At 44.1% G+C, this 15,672-nt stretch overlaps 2 protein-coding genes across 4 annotated transcripts; both read right to left on the bottom strand.

The window, feature by feature from the left end:
- Positions 1-3,240: 3,240 nt before the first annotated feature.
- Positions 3,241-9,156, bottom strand: Tmem230 (transmembrane protein 230). Of its 3 annotated transcripts, XM_013159940.3 has the most exons (5): positions 8,930-9,156; positions 7,836-7,915; positions 7,082-7,202; positions 5,419-5,541; positions 3,241-4,266 (listed from the first exon to the last, which is right to left on the bottom strand). In XM_013159940.3, the coding sequence occupies exons 3-5, from the start codon at positions 7,178-7,180 to the stop codon at positions 4,126-4,128; spliced, it is 363 nt and encodes a 120-aa protein (XP_013015394.1). In that variant the 5' UTR covers positions 7,181-7,202; positions 7,836-7,915; positions 8,930-9,156; the 3' UTR covers positions 3,241-4,125. The 3 variants fall into 3 exon arrangements, with proteins under 3 accessions (XP_013015394.1, XP_013015395.1, XP_003476453.2); XM_013159941.3 differs by lacking the exon at positions 7,836-7,915 and having other exon boundaries at positions 8,821-9,156; XM_003476405.5 differs by lacking the exon at positions 7,836-7,915 and having other exon boundaries at positions 8,930-9,155.
- Positions 9,157-10,380: 1,224 nt separating this feature from the next.
- Positions 10,381-14,238, bottom strand: Pcna (proliferating cell nuclear antigen). Its single transcript, XM_003476599.5, has 6 exons — positions 13,825-14,238; positions 12,871-12,968; positions 12,488-12,555; positions 11,765-11,959; positions 10,837-10,960; positions 10,381-10,759 (listed from the first exon to the last, which is right to left on the bottom strand). The coding sequence occupies exons 1-6, from the start codon at positions 14,043-14,045 to the stop codon at positions 10,680-10,682; spliced, it is 786 nt and encodes a 261-aa protein (XP_003476647.1). The 5' UTR covers positions 14,046-14,238; the 3' UTR covers positions 10,381-10,679.
- Between the last annotated feature and the right edge of the window lie 1,434 nt (positions 14,239-15,672).

The following is a 15,672-nucleotide window of genomic DNA, read 5'->3' as shown; positions in this document are numbered from 1 at the left end:
GTACTATATTACATAGTTGGATCTTGTATCAAAAAACAAAGGAAATGAAAACAAAACAGCAAGCCAAACAACAAAAACAAAACAAACAAAACTCAACAAGTTGGATACAGAAGGAATGTACTTGAGCACAATACAGGGCACATGTGCCAAGCCGGAGCCAACATCATATGCAATGGGAAGTTAAAGGCTTTCTTCTAAGACCCAGAGCAAGACAAGCGTTCCCCCTCTCTCCACTCCTATTCAGCATAGTGCTGCCAGTTAGCCTTAAGAGCAATTAAATAAGGAAAAGAAATAAGAAGCATCCAACTTGGAAAGGAAGTAAAATTGTCAATACTTAGGAAACCTGAAAGACTGCACACACATGCGCACACATCAACATTAGAACTAGATACTTTCCATACATTTGTAGGATACATTATTTGGGTGTGGTGGTGCACACCTGTAATCCCAGCCCTCAAGAGGCTGAGGCAGGAGGACTGTTACAAGTTTGAGACCAGCCTGTGTTACAAAGTGAGCTCAAGGCCAGCCTGAACTGTATAGCAAGACCCTATCTCAAAAAGACCAAAAAACAAATGAAATAAAAATATAAAAAATATATACAATCAGTAGTGCCTCTGTGTGTTAACAATAAACTATGCCAAAATCCCATTTAAAATAGCTACAAACAAAAACAGAAATATTAACCTGACATTCCCAAGAATGGGAGACTTTCCGAGCTCTCAGCAAGTCCTTTGTAGCTAAGCCTGGAGTCTTACAGGGGCTGAAGACATAGCTTGGTGGCACAGCAATATTCTAGCTCACTTGAAGCTGTGGGTCCCTCCCTCATCTAGCACCACTGATAACAGATCCAAGAGCTGGTGGCCTGATTTGCCTGAGGCTCCTCCTGATCACCCCTCTCCTGATGCCTACCACCGCCCAGGGAGCTGCTCTTCTCAGCTCTGCTGGGTGTGGGGGTGGAAGTCTCAGGCTGCCCTGCAGACCCTAAATCATAGAGAAAAGCACTCTCAAAGGATCAGTCTCCTGGCCCAGAAAGCTCACCCCTCACACCGTGCGTTTTCAGGTTGGCTTGTCTTATGTTACTGTGAGGAATAAGAGCATGGAAACATCAGGGTGGGAAAGGGAAGCCCCCACCCCCAGCAATGAGGGTGGACTGTAAGCCACCAGGCCTGCCGTCCAGAGAAGCCTAAGGAAAAACTGTCTTGCTTTTCACGGGCTCATAAGCTGCACCACGCAGCCCCCAGACTCAGGGGACTGAAGTACACTCTACCCTGCCAAGATCTGCCCGTTTCGGTTTCTCGCTACTTGTGAAAAGATCTTTCAGAAGCCTTTCTGCGATATCCTGTGCCCATCCTATTTGTTAGGCTCCCAGAGCTACACTTTTGCTAGAGAATACTGACAGACTGAGAAGGAGCCATTGCCTCCTGGTGCCTCCTTGCTCATCGCTGGCACTGTCTGAGGAGACCCAGTGCTAGGTGAGGAACCTGAGGTCTAAGGCATCCCGGCCAGCTCATCTGACCCAGAGAAAGAGCCCAGGGGTCTCATCACAACACAAGCTAACTTAGGGGGCAGGCGCAGGACACTGCGTTTCCAAGTGCCTTGGTGTTACCCATGCGGCCCATCTAGACCACAGCCTCTGAACGGTAAGGGGCAAGGCAGAGTTGGATGCAGAGGGAGAGGAGGTGAAAAGGAGAGGAAGAAAGGTGAGAACTCCAGGAGAGGAGGTCTGATGCCCCCATGGCAGTGCCACAGCAAGAGTGGTCTGCCAGTGTCCTATGCTTCCCCAAGGACAGGAGCACAGCGACTGAGGTCCAGCCCCTCAGCTTCCCCACACCTCCTGGTGGCAGACGAGGAAGCACTGCCTGCCTGGTCCTTTGAGGATGCATCCCCAGGGGCAGCACAAGGGCTCTGCGCCTTGAAACCAAAGGCGTCCCCAACCCCCAAGCAGCCACTTTTACTGAGGGTGCACTCGGTGCCGTCCTCACTGGGCCACAGCGTTACCCCAAGGCTGGAACGGAAGCTCCTGAGATAACATGTCAACCCTCGGGTTACTGAGGTCAGGTTGTGCCCTCTGACCACAACCTGAACTGTGACTAAGTCACAAGCCTGCAGGACCCAGTCGAAAGAAATCGCTTGATAGACAAGGCACCCAAAGTCCGCTGACCTGGACTCACACCTTCAAAGGTCAGCAGAAAGTCATCGTGGCTGTTCTCTCTCCTGGGTCCCCCCTGGCGGGAGGCTACCTATACCGGCTCCTGTGTAGACTGTGAGGAACATGCCAGCAGGGCCCACCCCCACAGGTCATGCTACTTCAAGCACATAGGCCAGCTGGCACAGGGCCACTTTAGGAGTCAGAATTCAACAGAACTGGCCTGCCTGCCTGCCTGTACTGGAAAGGGACACCATGTCCTCACGGGTCTGGCCTTCAAGCAGGGCTGCACTTTCGGGGAGGCAGGAAGCTGGTTTTGCCTCTGGCAATGCTTGCAGATTGGGTATAAAGTAATGAAGGAGTGCTGGGCTGTGGGAACCAAGGCGTCCTACCCTGCTGAAGTGGATCTTGTCACGTTCCTTCAGCCACCAGGGTCTCTCAGTAATGAACAACCATGTGGTTTTCAAGAGAATTCAGAAGCCAAGATCACGGGACTCTCATCTCTGAACCACAGGCCAACAGGGGGCAATGGGCTGACAGCCTTGGCTCCTGCTCCTAGCAGCTGGCGTCTGGGTCCCAGCACTGGCGCACAGCTCTCTGCTGCAGCAATAGATCTGGAGTCCCCATGGTGCACCGCTGCAGCAGTCAGGGGGCCTTTCAGTGTTCAGAGCGACTAAGAAGCGTAACTACGGTTACAAGCAGTGAGGGTACTGCCAGAACTAGTGTTTTAAAAGGGAGGAGGCTGCTTCTAGGTAAAATATCCACTTCCCAATGGACTGTGGTCCCTACTTCTTACCACCCGACCCAGACCCTAAAGGCATTGATCCAGGCCCTGCAAAACCAAACCTCACGTTATCCTACCCACTACCGAGAATCAACCTGACTCTGGACTTCTCCAAAGGCTGAGGCAGGAGGATTGAGCCTCACCTGAACTATACAGAGAGACAGTCTCAAAAAACAGAAAAGGTTCGGAAAGTAGGATGTGACTTAATGATGGCAGTTCCCTAAACACATGGGTCGTCCTGGGTCAGACACCTATAATCATACAATGCTTTCTGAACTCTGCTTAAAGTAAACTGAGTTTAAGTCTTGGATTTGGGTTTTGACCTTTTAATTTCTTTTGAATATGCATCCCTTTTTTTGAGTAAGGAAACAGAATCAACCTAAGGCAATCTAGGCTTCCAGAGAGCAATCTAGTCTTGCAGCCTTTATCAGGATACTGGAATTGAGTTATAAATCCTGCACAACTTACCCACAGTCCAGTCCTTCAAGGAGTGACATATAGAACATCTTGACTTACAAAGGACAAAATGACCCAAATAATCTGCTGGCAATCCTATGGGTAAACTAGATCAGAGCTGGCCAAAGACTGGTTGTCAGAGACAATGTCTGTATTTTGAAAACTCACTCTATGTGTAAAAAAAAATCCTGGTTGCTGTCAATAACAAAGCAAGTAAAAAATATTACAGGAGGTCCCACACTGATGCTTGATTTTACCCCAATCTCCCATAAAACACAAAGGTGCAGAGATATACACAGGGGGAAGGTACTGAAACATTTTAAAATTGACTTAGTAAAGGAAATTAGACATATTGCATATTTCCATTTGCTGTAAGACAAACTGACAATAAAGACCGTTTAAAAGAAATCCTCAGCTCTAAAGAGGATAGTAGTGGCACCACTACCACTTTCCCCACAGATTCACCTCCTGCTTTTCAAGATAATTAACAATGCTATTCTTTCCTGCTACCAATTCATATGGAAAAACTTGAGCTTTTGCCAGGGCCAGGAGATGACAACGAGAGCATGTCCTAATTAGCTAATTGTAAGCTCAGTGAACATTTTCAGGATGGGCTCATAAAATCTGGCCACTGAGTTGTCAAACATCTACAAAATTTCTCAGCCCTTAGCCATGGTTTCCACTCAGTATTGTAAAAGCTGGGTGCAGCTCCACCGTGACTCTTCTTAGTGCTGAGGCGCTAGTCATCGAAGTCAGGAATGTCATCGTAGGAGTAACCGCGGTAGCCTTTGGATGCGTAGTAGGCAATGCGCAGGTGGTAAAATCCTGGCAGGAACACTAGAATGCCAATGATCAGGACTGGAACGGCCCGGTCTGCCCCCTGGTGGCAAAAGAAGGAAAATGTTACAGTAGAACTGGGCAATTCACACATTTTAAAATAAAGCCACAGGCCCAATCTATGGATCACTATTTTACAGTTTCCTGAATATCTTTCTTGCGTTGTGCAGTACCAAGGTAATGTTTACATCTATTTTCTTCCTGGTTACAGACTGACAGAAAACTTTAAAATACTAAAAACTGAAGAGAAAATTATCCATTCTTTGAGAATGGCTTATTTCCTTCTGCTTCCTCTCCAAAGTCCACCGTTGTGAAGATGCCACACCGTGTCCTATAAGTCTTCACAACAAGGGGCTGGGGATTTAGCTCAGCGGCATAAGCACCTGCCTTGCAAGCAGGCGGTCATAAGTTCGATCCCCGGTACCGATAAGAAGAAAAAAGAAAAAAAAAAGTCTTCACAACAAGCACTTGCCAGGACTAGAAATGCTCCATATGTCTGAACTGCAGGGCAACATTCCATGAGATGCACGCACCACAATCTACCCAGTGCCTACAGCTGTCTGACACTGGCTCCTTTTCTCTTTTTGTGACCACACGGAAGTGCTGAGTCCAGGGCCAACTCTGCTAGTCCACACTGTGGCTGCAGACAAACCACCCAGTAGCTCAAGGCCAAGCCTGCCTACCTGATGACACCCACCTCTGAAGTCCGTTTTTGTAGGACTGGGGATTGAACTCAGGGTCTTCCAACTGACTCACATACACAGACCTTTTTTTTTTTAAGTTTTGTTTATTTGTTTTTTGAGGCAGGTTTTTGCTATGTAGTCCCACCTGGCCTTGAACTATTGTATAACTCAGGCTGGTCTGAATTCCTGGTGATCCTCCTGCCTCAGCCTCCTCTGACTACTGCGATTACAGTCGTGCGCCACTACCCCTGGCTCTTTTTGTTTTGAGATAGGGTCTTGCTAAGTTGCTTAGGCTGCACTTGAGTTTGTGAGCTTCCTGTCTCAGCCTCCCAGTCTGCTTGGATGATAGGTGTGGGCTACCACGCCCAGCTAACAAAACATGTTTTATCGAAGAATAAACTATACAAGAAATACTTTTTTCTTCTCTCTGCTGCAATCTGGTGTACTATATGGAATATAAAAATGACAGTACTCTAGCTCCCATTTCTCATGAGACATTGCCACCATCTTACCCCTTTGCTGATGTAGCCCGACAGCAGGAGGGAGCCTATAATAATAAGAAAGGCACCAATCAAAAACAGCACAGTAGCAAGTGCAATGGCCTTGTAAGGGATCTTTGGAGGGCTCTTCTTAAACTGTAAGAGAAACAAAAACAAAAAAGAAAGACAAAGAACATTATGATGATGATAGGGTGAAGACCTGGATAGGAAGGATAATTAAAAACCAACCTGGATGCTTCAAGCATAGCTCCAGGAGAGAAAGGCAGGGGCCAGTCAGTAGATGAAGCTCTCGCTACATGCTAGCAGGCACTCCAGGGAGTCCTCATGGGGTGCTTTTCTTCCCAGGTCTAACATTCTACAAGCCACACCCTGTACTTCAAGGCACTTTTTTGGTCACTTGGTCACTATATGTATTTACAGACCTATGGGGATTTCAGAGTAAACACCATCCCACAAAGAAGTAAAGAAGTGAAGCGATTTCTGGGATTCGGACTTAGCACACTGTCAAAGCTTTTAAAAACCACAATTTCGTTTTTTGTTTTCTAAAGCACTGTCTTATGAACAAGTTCGATTCAAGGATAAGAGACACTTTTTTTTTGGTACTGGGGTCCAAACTCATTACCTCATGCTTGCCAAGCAGGTGCTTATGCTGCTGAGCTAAATTCCCACCTGAGACACTTTTTATTGAAAGGGTCTTGCTATATATTCCAGCCTGGCCTTTGAACTCATCAAGCAGCCCAGGCTGGCCTCAAACTCAGGCAATTCTTCTGCCTCAGCTTCCTGGGATTATAGTCACTAGCTACCATGCCGAGCACAAATTTGCTATGGTTAAGGTTCATGGTTGACTCTGACCTAACTGGCTGGAAACTTACCAGATCTATTTTTATCTTTGCTTTAAGTACACATCCAAAGAGTAGAGAGAATCGATTTATTTACATTTAAAATTATGGGTTTCTATGATTTTATCCCTAGCTCGTCTTAGCTAGAATATTCTTTGCTAAGGCGAACAAGTAAAAGGAAATGCTATGGTACTACAGTACTTTATAATGGCCAAGATAGGGTACAAACTTAATATTCTTTATTATTTATTTATTGTTTGTCACAAAAATATCTTTAATAAATTAGATCTCGTGACATCAGCAAAGAAGATTCCCACAGTCTGCTGACTTTAGCTGTTAGTTTCTCCCTTAAAAGATGAACTGGCTTTGACTAAAGTACAAATAAACACAGTCCTTAAAATAATTTCACCTATGGGGCTGGGGATTTAGCTCAGTGGCATAAGCGCCTGCCTTATAAGCAGGCAGTCGTGAGTTCGATCCCTGGTACCGATAAAAAGGAAAAAGACAAAAAAAAAAATAATAATTTCACCTAAAACAAAGTGGGTTGGGGATATAGCTCAGTGGCATAAGTACCTGCCTGGCAAGACAAGGTCATGAGTTCGATTCCTGGTACCAATAAAAAAAAGTATTTATTTTATGGATAGACTTAAAACTTGAAACTACAGGGCATTAAAAATGTTTACAAACTGAAACTGAGGTACTGCTGTCCCTTTCTCAGAGATGAGCTTACTTCCTGCAGCTCCCTCTAATCCCAGGCCAGTAAAACCTCCACTTAGCTCTTCTCTAGCTCAACAGAAACACAGCCAGTCAGCCTGTCCCCTCCCTTCCGCATTTACCTGCAGGTCAATGTAGCCATCGTCTGTGCTGGAGAGCCTTGAGTATTTTACTTTACTACTGGGGATTCCAGTAGCCAGGTTGGTACGGGATGGCATCATAACACGCTGACACAGCTACAGTCTAAAACAAAAAGTTGTTAATTGTCTAGAGGTGACAGTAATACATTATTGCCAGTGACTTCAGATATCATGCACTGGAGTTCTGAACCAACATGCTAGACTAGAACTTGCAATTTAGACCTCAATGCTCTTAAAACCTGGTATTTCTGACAGTGAAAGCATCCTTACTATGGGCCTACCCTAGTCTGTCCACTTACGGTGACAGCCAGGACATTCACTAAGAACCAGACTACAGTGTCCTCTGCCACTGCCATTCCCTGCTTGCTAATTTTTCCGAAGTCATACATAGAGTAGGTGGGAGAGTGGGGACTTAAACCCAGGTGCACCTGACATGGAAGTCCACATTTTTTAGTTACCTCATGGCCTGTCCCCCCTCCACATTGAGAAACACATGTCCAATGTTCAAGTGATTCTCTGATTTGCCAGAGAGGGACTAGAGGACAGAGAAGAGATTACATTCACACCAGCATATTGCCTTTTTTTTTTTTTTAGCATAAAGCTTCTAAATTAAGATCACCTACTAGGGGCTGGGGATTTAGCTCAGTGGCTTAAGCGCCTGCCTGGTAAGTTTGAGGTCATGAGTTTGATTCCTGGCACACACACAAAAAATCACCTACTGGCTATCAGCACATACCAGCGCCTTCAGATACCTCTCTGGCTCACCCCACGTCAAGAAAATAGTGAGTGCTCTTTTCCAGATCATCACATAGCTACCTAAAAAAGTTGAATAAAAATCTGATGGGAATCTGACATTTTTCACCACAGATGCAGTTTGGTGGTACAGTGCTTGCTCATCATTAAACTCAAGGTAATGGATCACAGCCCCATGTTGCCAAAAGAAAAAAAATCTGGCTCATTGTTCAGAATACACAAAGTAGCAGCAATGAAACCATGGCTATTTTATCCTGTTTGACAGTATGCAGGATGTTAAAACCATGGGACTTCAATTTCAAAAATATGAAATTTGTATTCGTTTCTTTCATAATTACAAACTTACGTGAACAAAGGAAAGTGTTGGTTAAGTGCCAGGCGCTGTTCTAAGTGCTTTATACTTAACAAAAATTAACAACTGTACAGATGATCTCAATTAGCATCACGAATGAAGTAGCGTTAAATGTTTCTCTCCCTTTTTATCGATTACTTTGAAAAAATAAAAATAATGCTCACCCATACACTTTTCTAAAAAGGTTAGTTAAATCGTGTAAGTACTCGGTTTTTAGAAGTGACGCAACCACACAATTAAGCTCAGTTCTGGTAACAAAATTCAAACTACCAATGCATGGGAATTTTCAGGGTATTTAATCACACTTGATTTGCATTAGCGTGCAATCTAGAAAGATTATGTACATACTTTGCCATTAGTTCATACACTCACACCAAAACAAAAAAATGTAGGACACAAGGGAATGGGAAGTTGTACGCTTACACTTGGCAGAGAGAAAGAATTCTAAAACGGAAAACGAAAGTCATGCAATAGTATTTTTAAAGAATCAGTTCAAGATTCCAACCGGCTTTTCAACAGCCCCCATACAATCCCAAAATCTTTCCGCATCCGAGTGTTAGAAGAATTATAAAAGCTCAGTAAGGTGCCTGGCACTGCGCCTCGCCCTTCTACATACGCTACTTTCCTGACAGCCTGCAGACGTTGCAACAGAGAGAAACAAGAGCCGACGGGAATTCAGGCGTAAAACAAACAAAACTGATTCTGGAGAGAGGCCAAGAGCGTACAGGCTGCAGCCGCAGGCCGTGAGGTCGCCGTCGGCAGAGCACAGGCTCGAGGAGGGCGCGCCGGCCCCGTCCGCTGCCTGCACGCCTCACCGGAGGACCGCACCGCGCCGCCCACGCGCAGGGACCTCAGCCGCGGGGAACTGTAGAGCGGACGAATGCCGCATGGCACCGTCAGTCTAACTGCCACCAGGCCCTCTAGGAAGCTGAAGCGCGCGCCGGAAGTGGCGGACTGAGGAAGCGCCGGAAGTGGCGTCACAGGGAGCGACGTCCGCGCGGCGCTGCGGGGCATGTTCTGGGCTAGCCTTCTGAAGGGTTGCAAACTCCTTTGAGTTAGCGTTTGTCCCGGCATCTCCCCTACCCCGCCCCGTGACTTGAGGGACCCTGCAGTCGGAGCCTGGCACTGGCCTACACTGCAGCAAGCATGCCAACATCTCCGCCCATCTGGGTCATAATCGGACCCCGGGCAAATCTATTGCGTGGTTCCTACACGATGCCCTCCGGGCAACATAGAGCGAGGCAGATGCCCAATGGTGAAGTTGGGCGCCAGAGCTGCCAAGTCATGCATTCTACAGCTCAGACTACCTAGCGTTACACGGAGACACACCGCTGGCTGTGCAGTGGATACAACACTCTTTAGAGGCTTCGTCCAGATTTACATGCCCGCAAGGGACATTTTTCAGCACACGAAGCTTGTTGAAAAGGTCATTTATTAAGGTAGTTTGTATACCATAAAAATACTTGAATACTGACAAATGCAGTCCTGCAGCTGTGACAAACCCATTTAGGCATCCTTGCAGTCCACCACTCCCCAAATCAATGGCACAGTAATGAACAGTGACTACTGGGTACAAGGAAGTCAGTCCTAAGCACTATTGTAACAAAGGCACTAGTCACTTAATACACAAAGCAAAATATGCTGGAAAAAACGATAGTGACAACATGTGGCACCCCAGTAACCTTGCAGCAGTCCCTGAATGTTTTAAAGCAGTTTCTTCAAAACTGCAGAGGCTTTTCACTTTCTAGGTTGGATCCAACATCCACAGGATTTATATACATCTTTAAGGGAGTGAAACTTTAATCAAAGACACTGAGGGGATTTTTACAGTTAGAAACTTCCTCAGGCCCAGGGCAGATACACTAAAGCTTCCAAGCCTCTCTTATACATAAAAAAAAGCAGTGCCCTGTAACAATATAAGCCTTGAGATGTCAAGCTTCTAGAAAGTGAATTTTTGCTAAACTGACAAAAATGATGAAAATAACAGGATTTATTCTACTCTATCATTTGTTTGAGTTCAGGTTAAATAAATTCTGGTCACTTGTACTTAAAATACCTATCTCCATAAATGGATTTATGCTAAACTGAAAAAATAATTGCTTTTACATGAACGTGTAGGTTTTACCAAGAATTTAGTAAGGCATTTTGCCGAAGTCCAAATGAAGGCATTGTCCTGTGACATTTTAAGTTCAAATAACTTTATTTAAATTGAAAAATAGTCAAGCCCTTTTATTATAAAGATCACTAGGAGTATTTAAGTAAGGCAGTAATTTCTAGGTTAACAACAGATTTAACTCTGGACCTTTTTAAACAAGTATAGAGAATAGAGGGGGAAAAAAGGTTATTTACAGAAAACAATTATCTACATATGTACTCAGGTACAAATTTGGTAATAGAAAAGACTTCAGTACACGTTGGCATCTCAGAAGCAGTTCTTGAATAGCTGAGTTTTTCTTTCTTGAATTTTAAGAATGCCTAAGATCCTTCTTCATCCTCAATCTTGGGAGCCAAATAGTACTTCAAATGTCCCATATCAGAAATTTTATACTCTACAACTGAAAAACAGGAAGTCAGTTACTGAAGAGCATTACATACATGGCCAACAAAACAAGGTTCCAATGTATTATCTTACCAAGGGGTACATCTGCAGACATGCTGAGTGTTACTGTAGGAGAGAGTGGAGTTGCTTTTGTAAAGAAGTTTAGGTACCTCAGTGCAAAAGTTAGCTGAACAGGCTCATTCATCTCTATGGTAACCTATTAGAGAAAAAAGATTAATTGCATTTGAAAAACAAAGTTCCAATCCATTAGTTAATATACATTACCTAAAACTTGAGGGGGTAATGAAATTAATTTTTGAAGACTGATAATGCCCAAGTACTACTTGACCTGTCTTCCTGTATCAACAGACAATGAAATTATGCAACCTGGGAAAGCTCTGGATCTAGGAAACTATTATGACTACTAACGTAAAAACATCCACACACCTTGTATCTAACAGAGGTACATACCACCACCCATCTAGTACTCTTGCTCTCCCACACCTCAAACATCATCAAACCTATCGAGTTGTGACTGCCAGTTTACAGAACATGTAAGGCAGAAGATGCCAATTAACACATACCTATATAATAGCAAAATTCAGACTGGAGAATTTCAGTGACTCTTTTACTTCAATTAAAAGAATGTACATGAAAATTTGTAAGTTAGAATTTTACCCTTATCCCTTCCAAGCTGCTATCCTGCTCTCACTTATTTGGCAAAAGCAGAAGTTATTTCCATAAAGCTAAAAATCAGGCAATCCTACCCTCAGAGCATGTATGGATTTAATCCACAAATTCATGGTGCTGAGGTTTGTAAAATAAGTGCTGAGTTTGGATTCTTTTCTGACATAGTACTAAATTGGAAGGCAACTATAAATTGCTCACAGATTAACAATGTTTTTCAAATTTCACTATTTTATCTGGTTTTCTTTAACCAAATATCCTAGTACTAGATAGTATTTGTTTTCAAGGTAGTTTCTATTTAAACACAAATTTAAAATTTGATTTTACTGCTTACAGCTTCTTCCTCTTTGTCAACGTTGCTGGTTTGTGACAACTTAATGTTTCCATTTCCAAGTTCTCCACTTGCAGAAAATTTCACTCCATCTTTTGCACATGATATCACCACAGCATCTCCGATGTGACTGAGGTCTCGGCATATACGTGCAAACTCACCAGAAGGCATCTTTACCACACAACTGTATTCTTGCTCCTAAAAACAAAATTCGTTGGTTTACACATTCCACCACCCAGGAGCAAAAAAACAGCCAGCCTCCTACCGTTGCTGACTAACTCCAGGTCCTTAACACATTTCTAAGATATGCTTAATATCTAACAGAAACCAAGCACTCTAGGAAAAAAACAAATCCGTAAGTAATTTAAGTATGTGGCAACACAATGAATTCAACAAATGATGAATTTTAAATTTTAGACTACTGTGCTTCAGAAAAGTGACAAATCCATCATCTCAGTCTAGGTAACTTGGGTGATTTTGGAACATGCACCACGTAAGATATGGTAACATGACTTAAAGCCTATTTCCTAACAAAACTTTTTTTCAACTACAACTGCAAGTGTGTGATCAACCAATAGCAAAGTATCTAATTTTTTTGGAAAATGTTAATATAAAGTAGATGTGATGAAATACTCTCAAAATTCCTATGCGTTGGTAGTTTGAGCTCTGTTTCAGAATTAAACCATGACACTGTATGGTATCCTCTATAATCAGAAATATACTCACTGGAATTCCAAGTTGTTCAACATCCAAATCCATTAACTTCATTTCATAATCGGATACTTTCTCCTGATCTACCAAATGAAAGCAAATGATATTAAAGAAAGGCATGTATTCATAACAATGTAAATTTTACAACCATCACAAGCAACCATAACCTGTAAAACCAACACTTGAGAGGCTGAGGCTGTTGGATCACCAACTTGACCTACACAATGACTTCAAAGCCAGGCTCAATATATAGTGGGAGATCTTGCCTCCAAACAAATGGGAGCAGGGAGAAAAATTTGTGGCAGTCTCATTATATCACTACATTGCACAGCCTGAACTTGAACTTAAAATCCTCCTGGTTCAGCCTCACACTAACTCAGTAATAGGGTGCAACTTACTTGGTGCTTCGAATACTAGTGCCAGAGTGTCTGCATTATCTTCAGCTCTTAGGGTAATGATGTCTTCATTGCCAGCGCATTTCAATATTTTGGACATGCTAAAACACAGAAGACACGGGGTTTAAATCAACATTATTCTACCTAACATCTAGACTTACAAAGCAATAAGCAGTTAGCATTTGGGAGGAACTGGTTAGGGGAGACAGGCTAAACACCGTTGGAAGAGGTGAGTATGGGTCCAGCCATTTGGGATGCAACCTGGCACCTACCACCATCTGAACGAATAAAAAGCATTTCATCTCTTTGGAGAAATAAAACAGTATTTTCTGAATTCCAAAGTCCTTCCGTGGGTGAAGTAAATCACGCCACAAAAATATTTCAAGATGATCTAGTAAACCTATTAAAATACATGTACACTGGTTAACTAATGTTTTCCGTTAAGCTTTAAAAAAATGTATACACGTGTACTAGATCGACAATGATCAGAAAGTTAAAAACTCCTGCCCTGGGTAAATTTTCCTGCAACTTTAGGATATGTAAAAATAGAGTAAGAAACCCCAGACACATGTTTTTATATAAGACGACAGTGACAAATTGTCACTACTACATATTATAAGGTGGTTCAAGTCAACCAAAACTAAGGTTTTCCCCCCAGGCCTGCTGGAGTTTAATGAGCAAAGAGCTCGGAAAGAGATTTTTGGGGACACCGCAGAGAAGCCGGTCATTTTCCCGCCACGGCCGGCTTGGTGACTTTGGCGCGGAAAGAGCCGGTTCGCGCTGCTGCCAGCGCGGGCTTTTCGGAACCGCGCGTTCCACTGGGCCCGCCCCCGGCGTCACAGCCAATGGGAAGGCGCAGCTGGCCTTGGCAGCTAACCCGGGCACAGCTCCCGGCGCGCTCCCGCCAAGAGAGGGGGCTGGGGCTGCCTCAGGGCCTAGTCCCTAGGCCCCGCTCACCTGGTGAGATTCACACCCATGGCCAAGTTGCGGTCACAGCGGTACGTGTCGAAGCCCTCAGAGCGCAGCGTGAGCTGCACCAGGGAGACGTGGGACGAGTCCATGCTCTGTAGGTTCACGCCGCCCGAGCTGATATCCCAGCAGGCCTCGTTGATGAGGTCCTTGAGAGCCTCCAGCACCTTCTTCAGGATGGAGCCTTGGACCAGGCGCGCCTCGAACATGGTGGCGAAGTCGCGACGACACAGCTGCACACGAGGAGGAAAGTAAAGCCCAGCCGGTTTAGGCTTCCTGAGGATAAGAGCGAGCAGGCGAAGTTGCAGCGAGAGCCTTAGACCGAGAGGAAGAGAAGCAGACTGCTTCGGCTACAGCCGTTGAATACCGCCACTTCCGCCAGCGCGCTTTCAGCCCCCTTTACCCAGTGTTTGACGTCATCACGTTGCTCCGCCTACCGCTTAGACCCAAGGACCAATCGTATCTCTCATTCGTGCAAATCCCGCCCTTCTTGAACTCCATTGGCGCACACGAGTGCAGGGGCGCGGCAAGCGTACTGCGGGCCTTCAGAGGTGGGCGGGGTGGCGTCCCTTGGGTCTCCCGCCTTTTTCTTTTGGACCTGGGCACAAGACCTTACATACAGGTCGTCTGTAATGCCAGGTGCAGGACCAGGGTTGTTAACTACCTACTTGGAGGTGCCTCCCCTGACCCCCATTTTGGAAGTACAGAGTTGTCAACTGTGAAAGTGAAGTGCAAATCAAACCTACCAGGAGAAAAAGCCATCTGTATCTTGAAGACTATAATGCTGTAAATGTGCATTTGTTTCTGTTGCTACAGCAGAGATAATGTCTCAGATGCCAGGCAGTAAGGATGTAAGCTTACCACTATGTGGGCTCCTGGCCATCATATTTAACAGCCCCCCCCATGTGATCAATGACATTCCTTTACTGCAAGTAAAAACTTGCTGTATACAAAAGTTATATAAATACAGATTTTAAAAATATGTTTGTATTGTGCACACTTCTGAAAACTAATATAAGTACATACAATTTATTTTATGCCAGGTGCTTTTTATTTTTTGCATTATTGGAGAGCAAAGCTGGAGGCACTCAACTAGTTGGGCCCTCATACGTCTTTTCTACATTACTACTACCTGGGCAATTTAGAGAGATCCTGTTTTTAAAAGTTCAGTGCTCCATGAGTTCAATCCTCAAGACCGCCCAAAAGCACTCCCCTATCCCATATAAGTCACCTAACTTATGATTTCCTGTTGTTATTACAAACACCTTTGAGAACTTAGGTGATTTTTGTGAGACCAGCTCCTTTAAGTAGCATTACAGGTGAAACAAATTTTTGGTAAACGTTATTGAGTTGGTCTCTAAAAGACTGAAATTTAGTTTCCAGCCAAGAACGCATGGGTAAGGCCATTTCCCTTTATTTTCCTCTGTCTAGGCAAGTACTGTACCACTGAGCTACATTCCTGACCTCACTAATCTCACTTCTAAACCTCTGATCGTTTGTGTGAAAATTGCAGCTGTTACAAACAGCATCTTTCACATTTTTTAGCTTTTGCATTCTTTAATCTTTAGCCTGATTAAAATCATTTGTATATTACAATGTTGATTTGCCTATACATACATATCTATATCTCCCTTCACTTGTTTCTTTTTTGTTTTGTTTAGAGCATTTCTTTTTTTGTTGTTTGTTTGTTTTATTTTTATTGGTACCAGGGATTGAACTCAGGACTGCCTGCTTGCAAGGCAGGTGCTTATGCCGCTGAGCTAAATCCCCAGCCCCCTGTTTAGAGCATTTCTCTTCAGTTGTCTTTAACATTTTATCTTCATATATAGAATTCTT

The sequence above is a fragment of the Cavia porcellus genome, unplaced genomic scaffold (assembly GCF_034190915.1).
Source record: "Cavia porcellus strain 051 isolate PalLab524CR breed Dunkin Hartley unplaced genomic scaffold, mCavPor4.1 scaffold_5, whole genome shotgun sequence".
Taxonomy (NCBI): domain Eukaryota; kingdom Metazoa; phylum Chordata; class Mammalia; order Rodentia; family Caviidae; genus Cavia; species Cavia porcellus.
The sequence above is the reverse complement of the archived record's forward strand: the minus strand, read 5'-3'. Positions and strand labels throughout refer to the sequence as shown.

Excerpts from the sequence above, each read along its gene's own strand:
- Tmem230 (XM_013159941.3), bottom strand. The coding sequence starts at position 7,180 with ATGATGCCATCCCGTACCAACCTGGCTACTGGAATCCCCAGTAGTAAA. Across the intron at positions 5,542-7,081 it reads ATGGCTACATTGACCTGCAG|TTTAAGAAGAGCCCTCCAAA; the intron begins GTAAATGCGGAA and ends TTTCTCTTACAG. Across the intron at positions 4,267-5,418 it reads CGGGCTACATCAGCAAAGGG|GGGGCAGACCGGGCCGTTCC; the intron begins GTAAGATGGTGG and ends TTTTGCCACCAG.
- Pcna (XM_003476599.5), bottom strand. The coding sequence starts at position 14,045 with ATGTTCGAGGCGCGCCTGGTCCAAGGCTCCATCCTGAAGAAGGTGCTG. Across the intron at positions 11,960-12,487 it reads TTGAACAACTTGGAATTCCA|GAGCAAGAATACAGTTGTGT; the intron begins GTGAGTATATTT and ends TTTTGTTTTTAG. Across the intron at positions 10,760-10,836 it reads GTCTGCAGATGTACCCCTTG|TTGTAGAGTATAAAATTTCT; the intron begins GTAAGATAATAC and ends CCTGTTTTTCAG.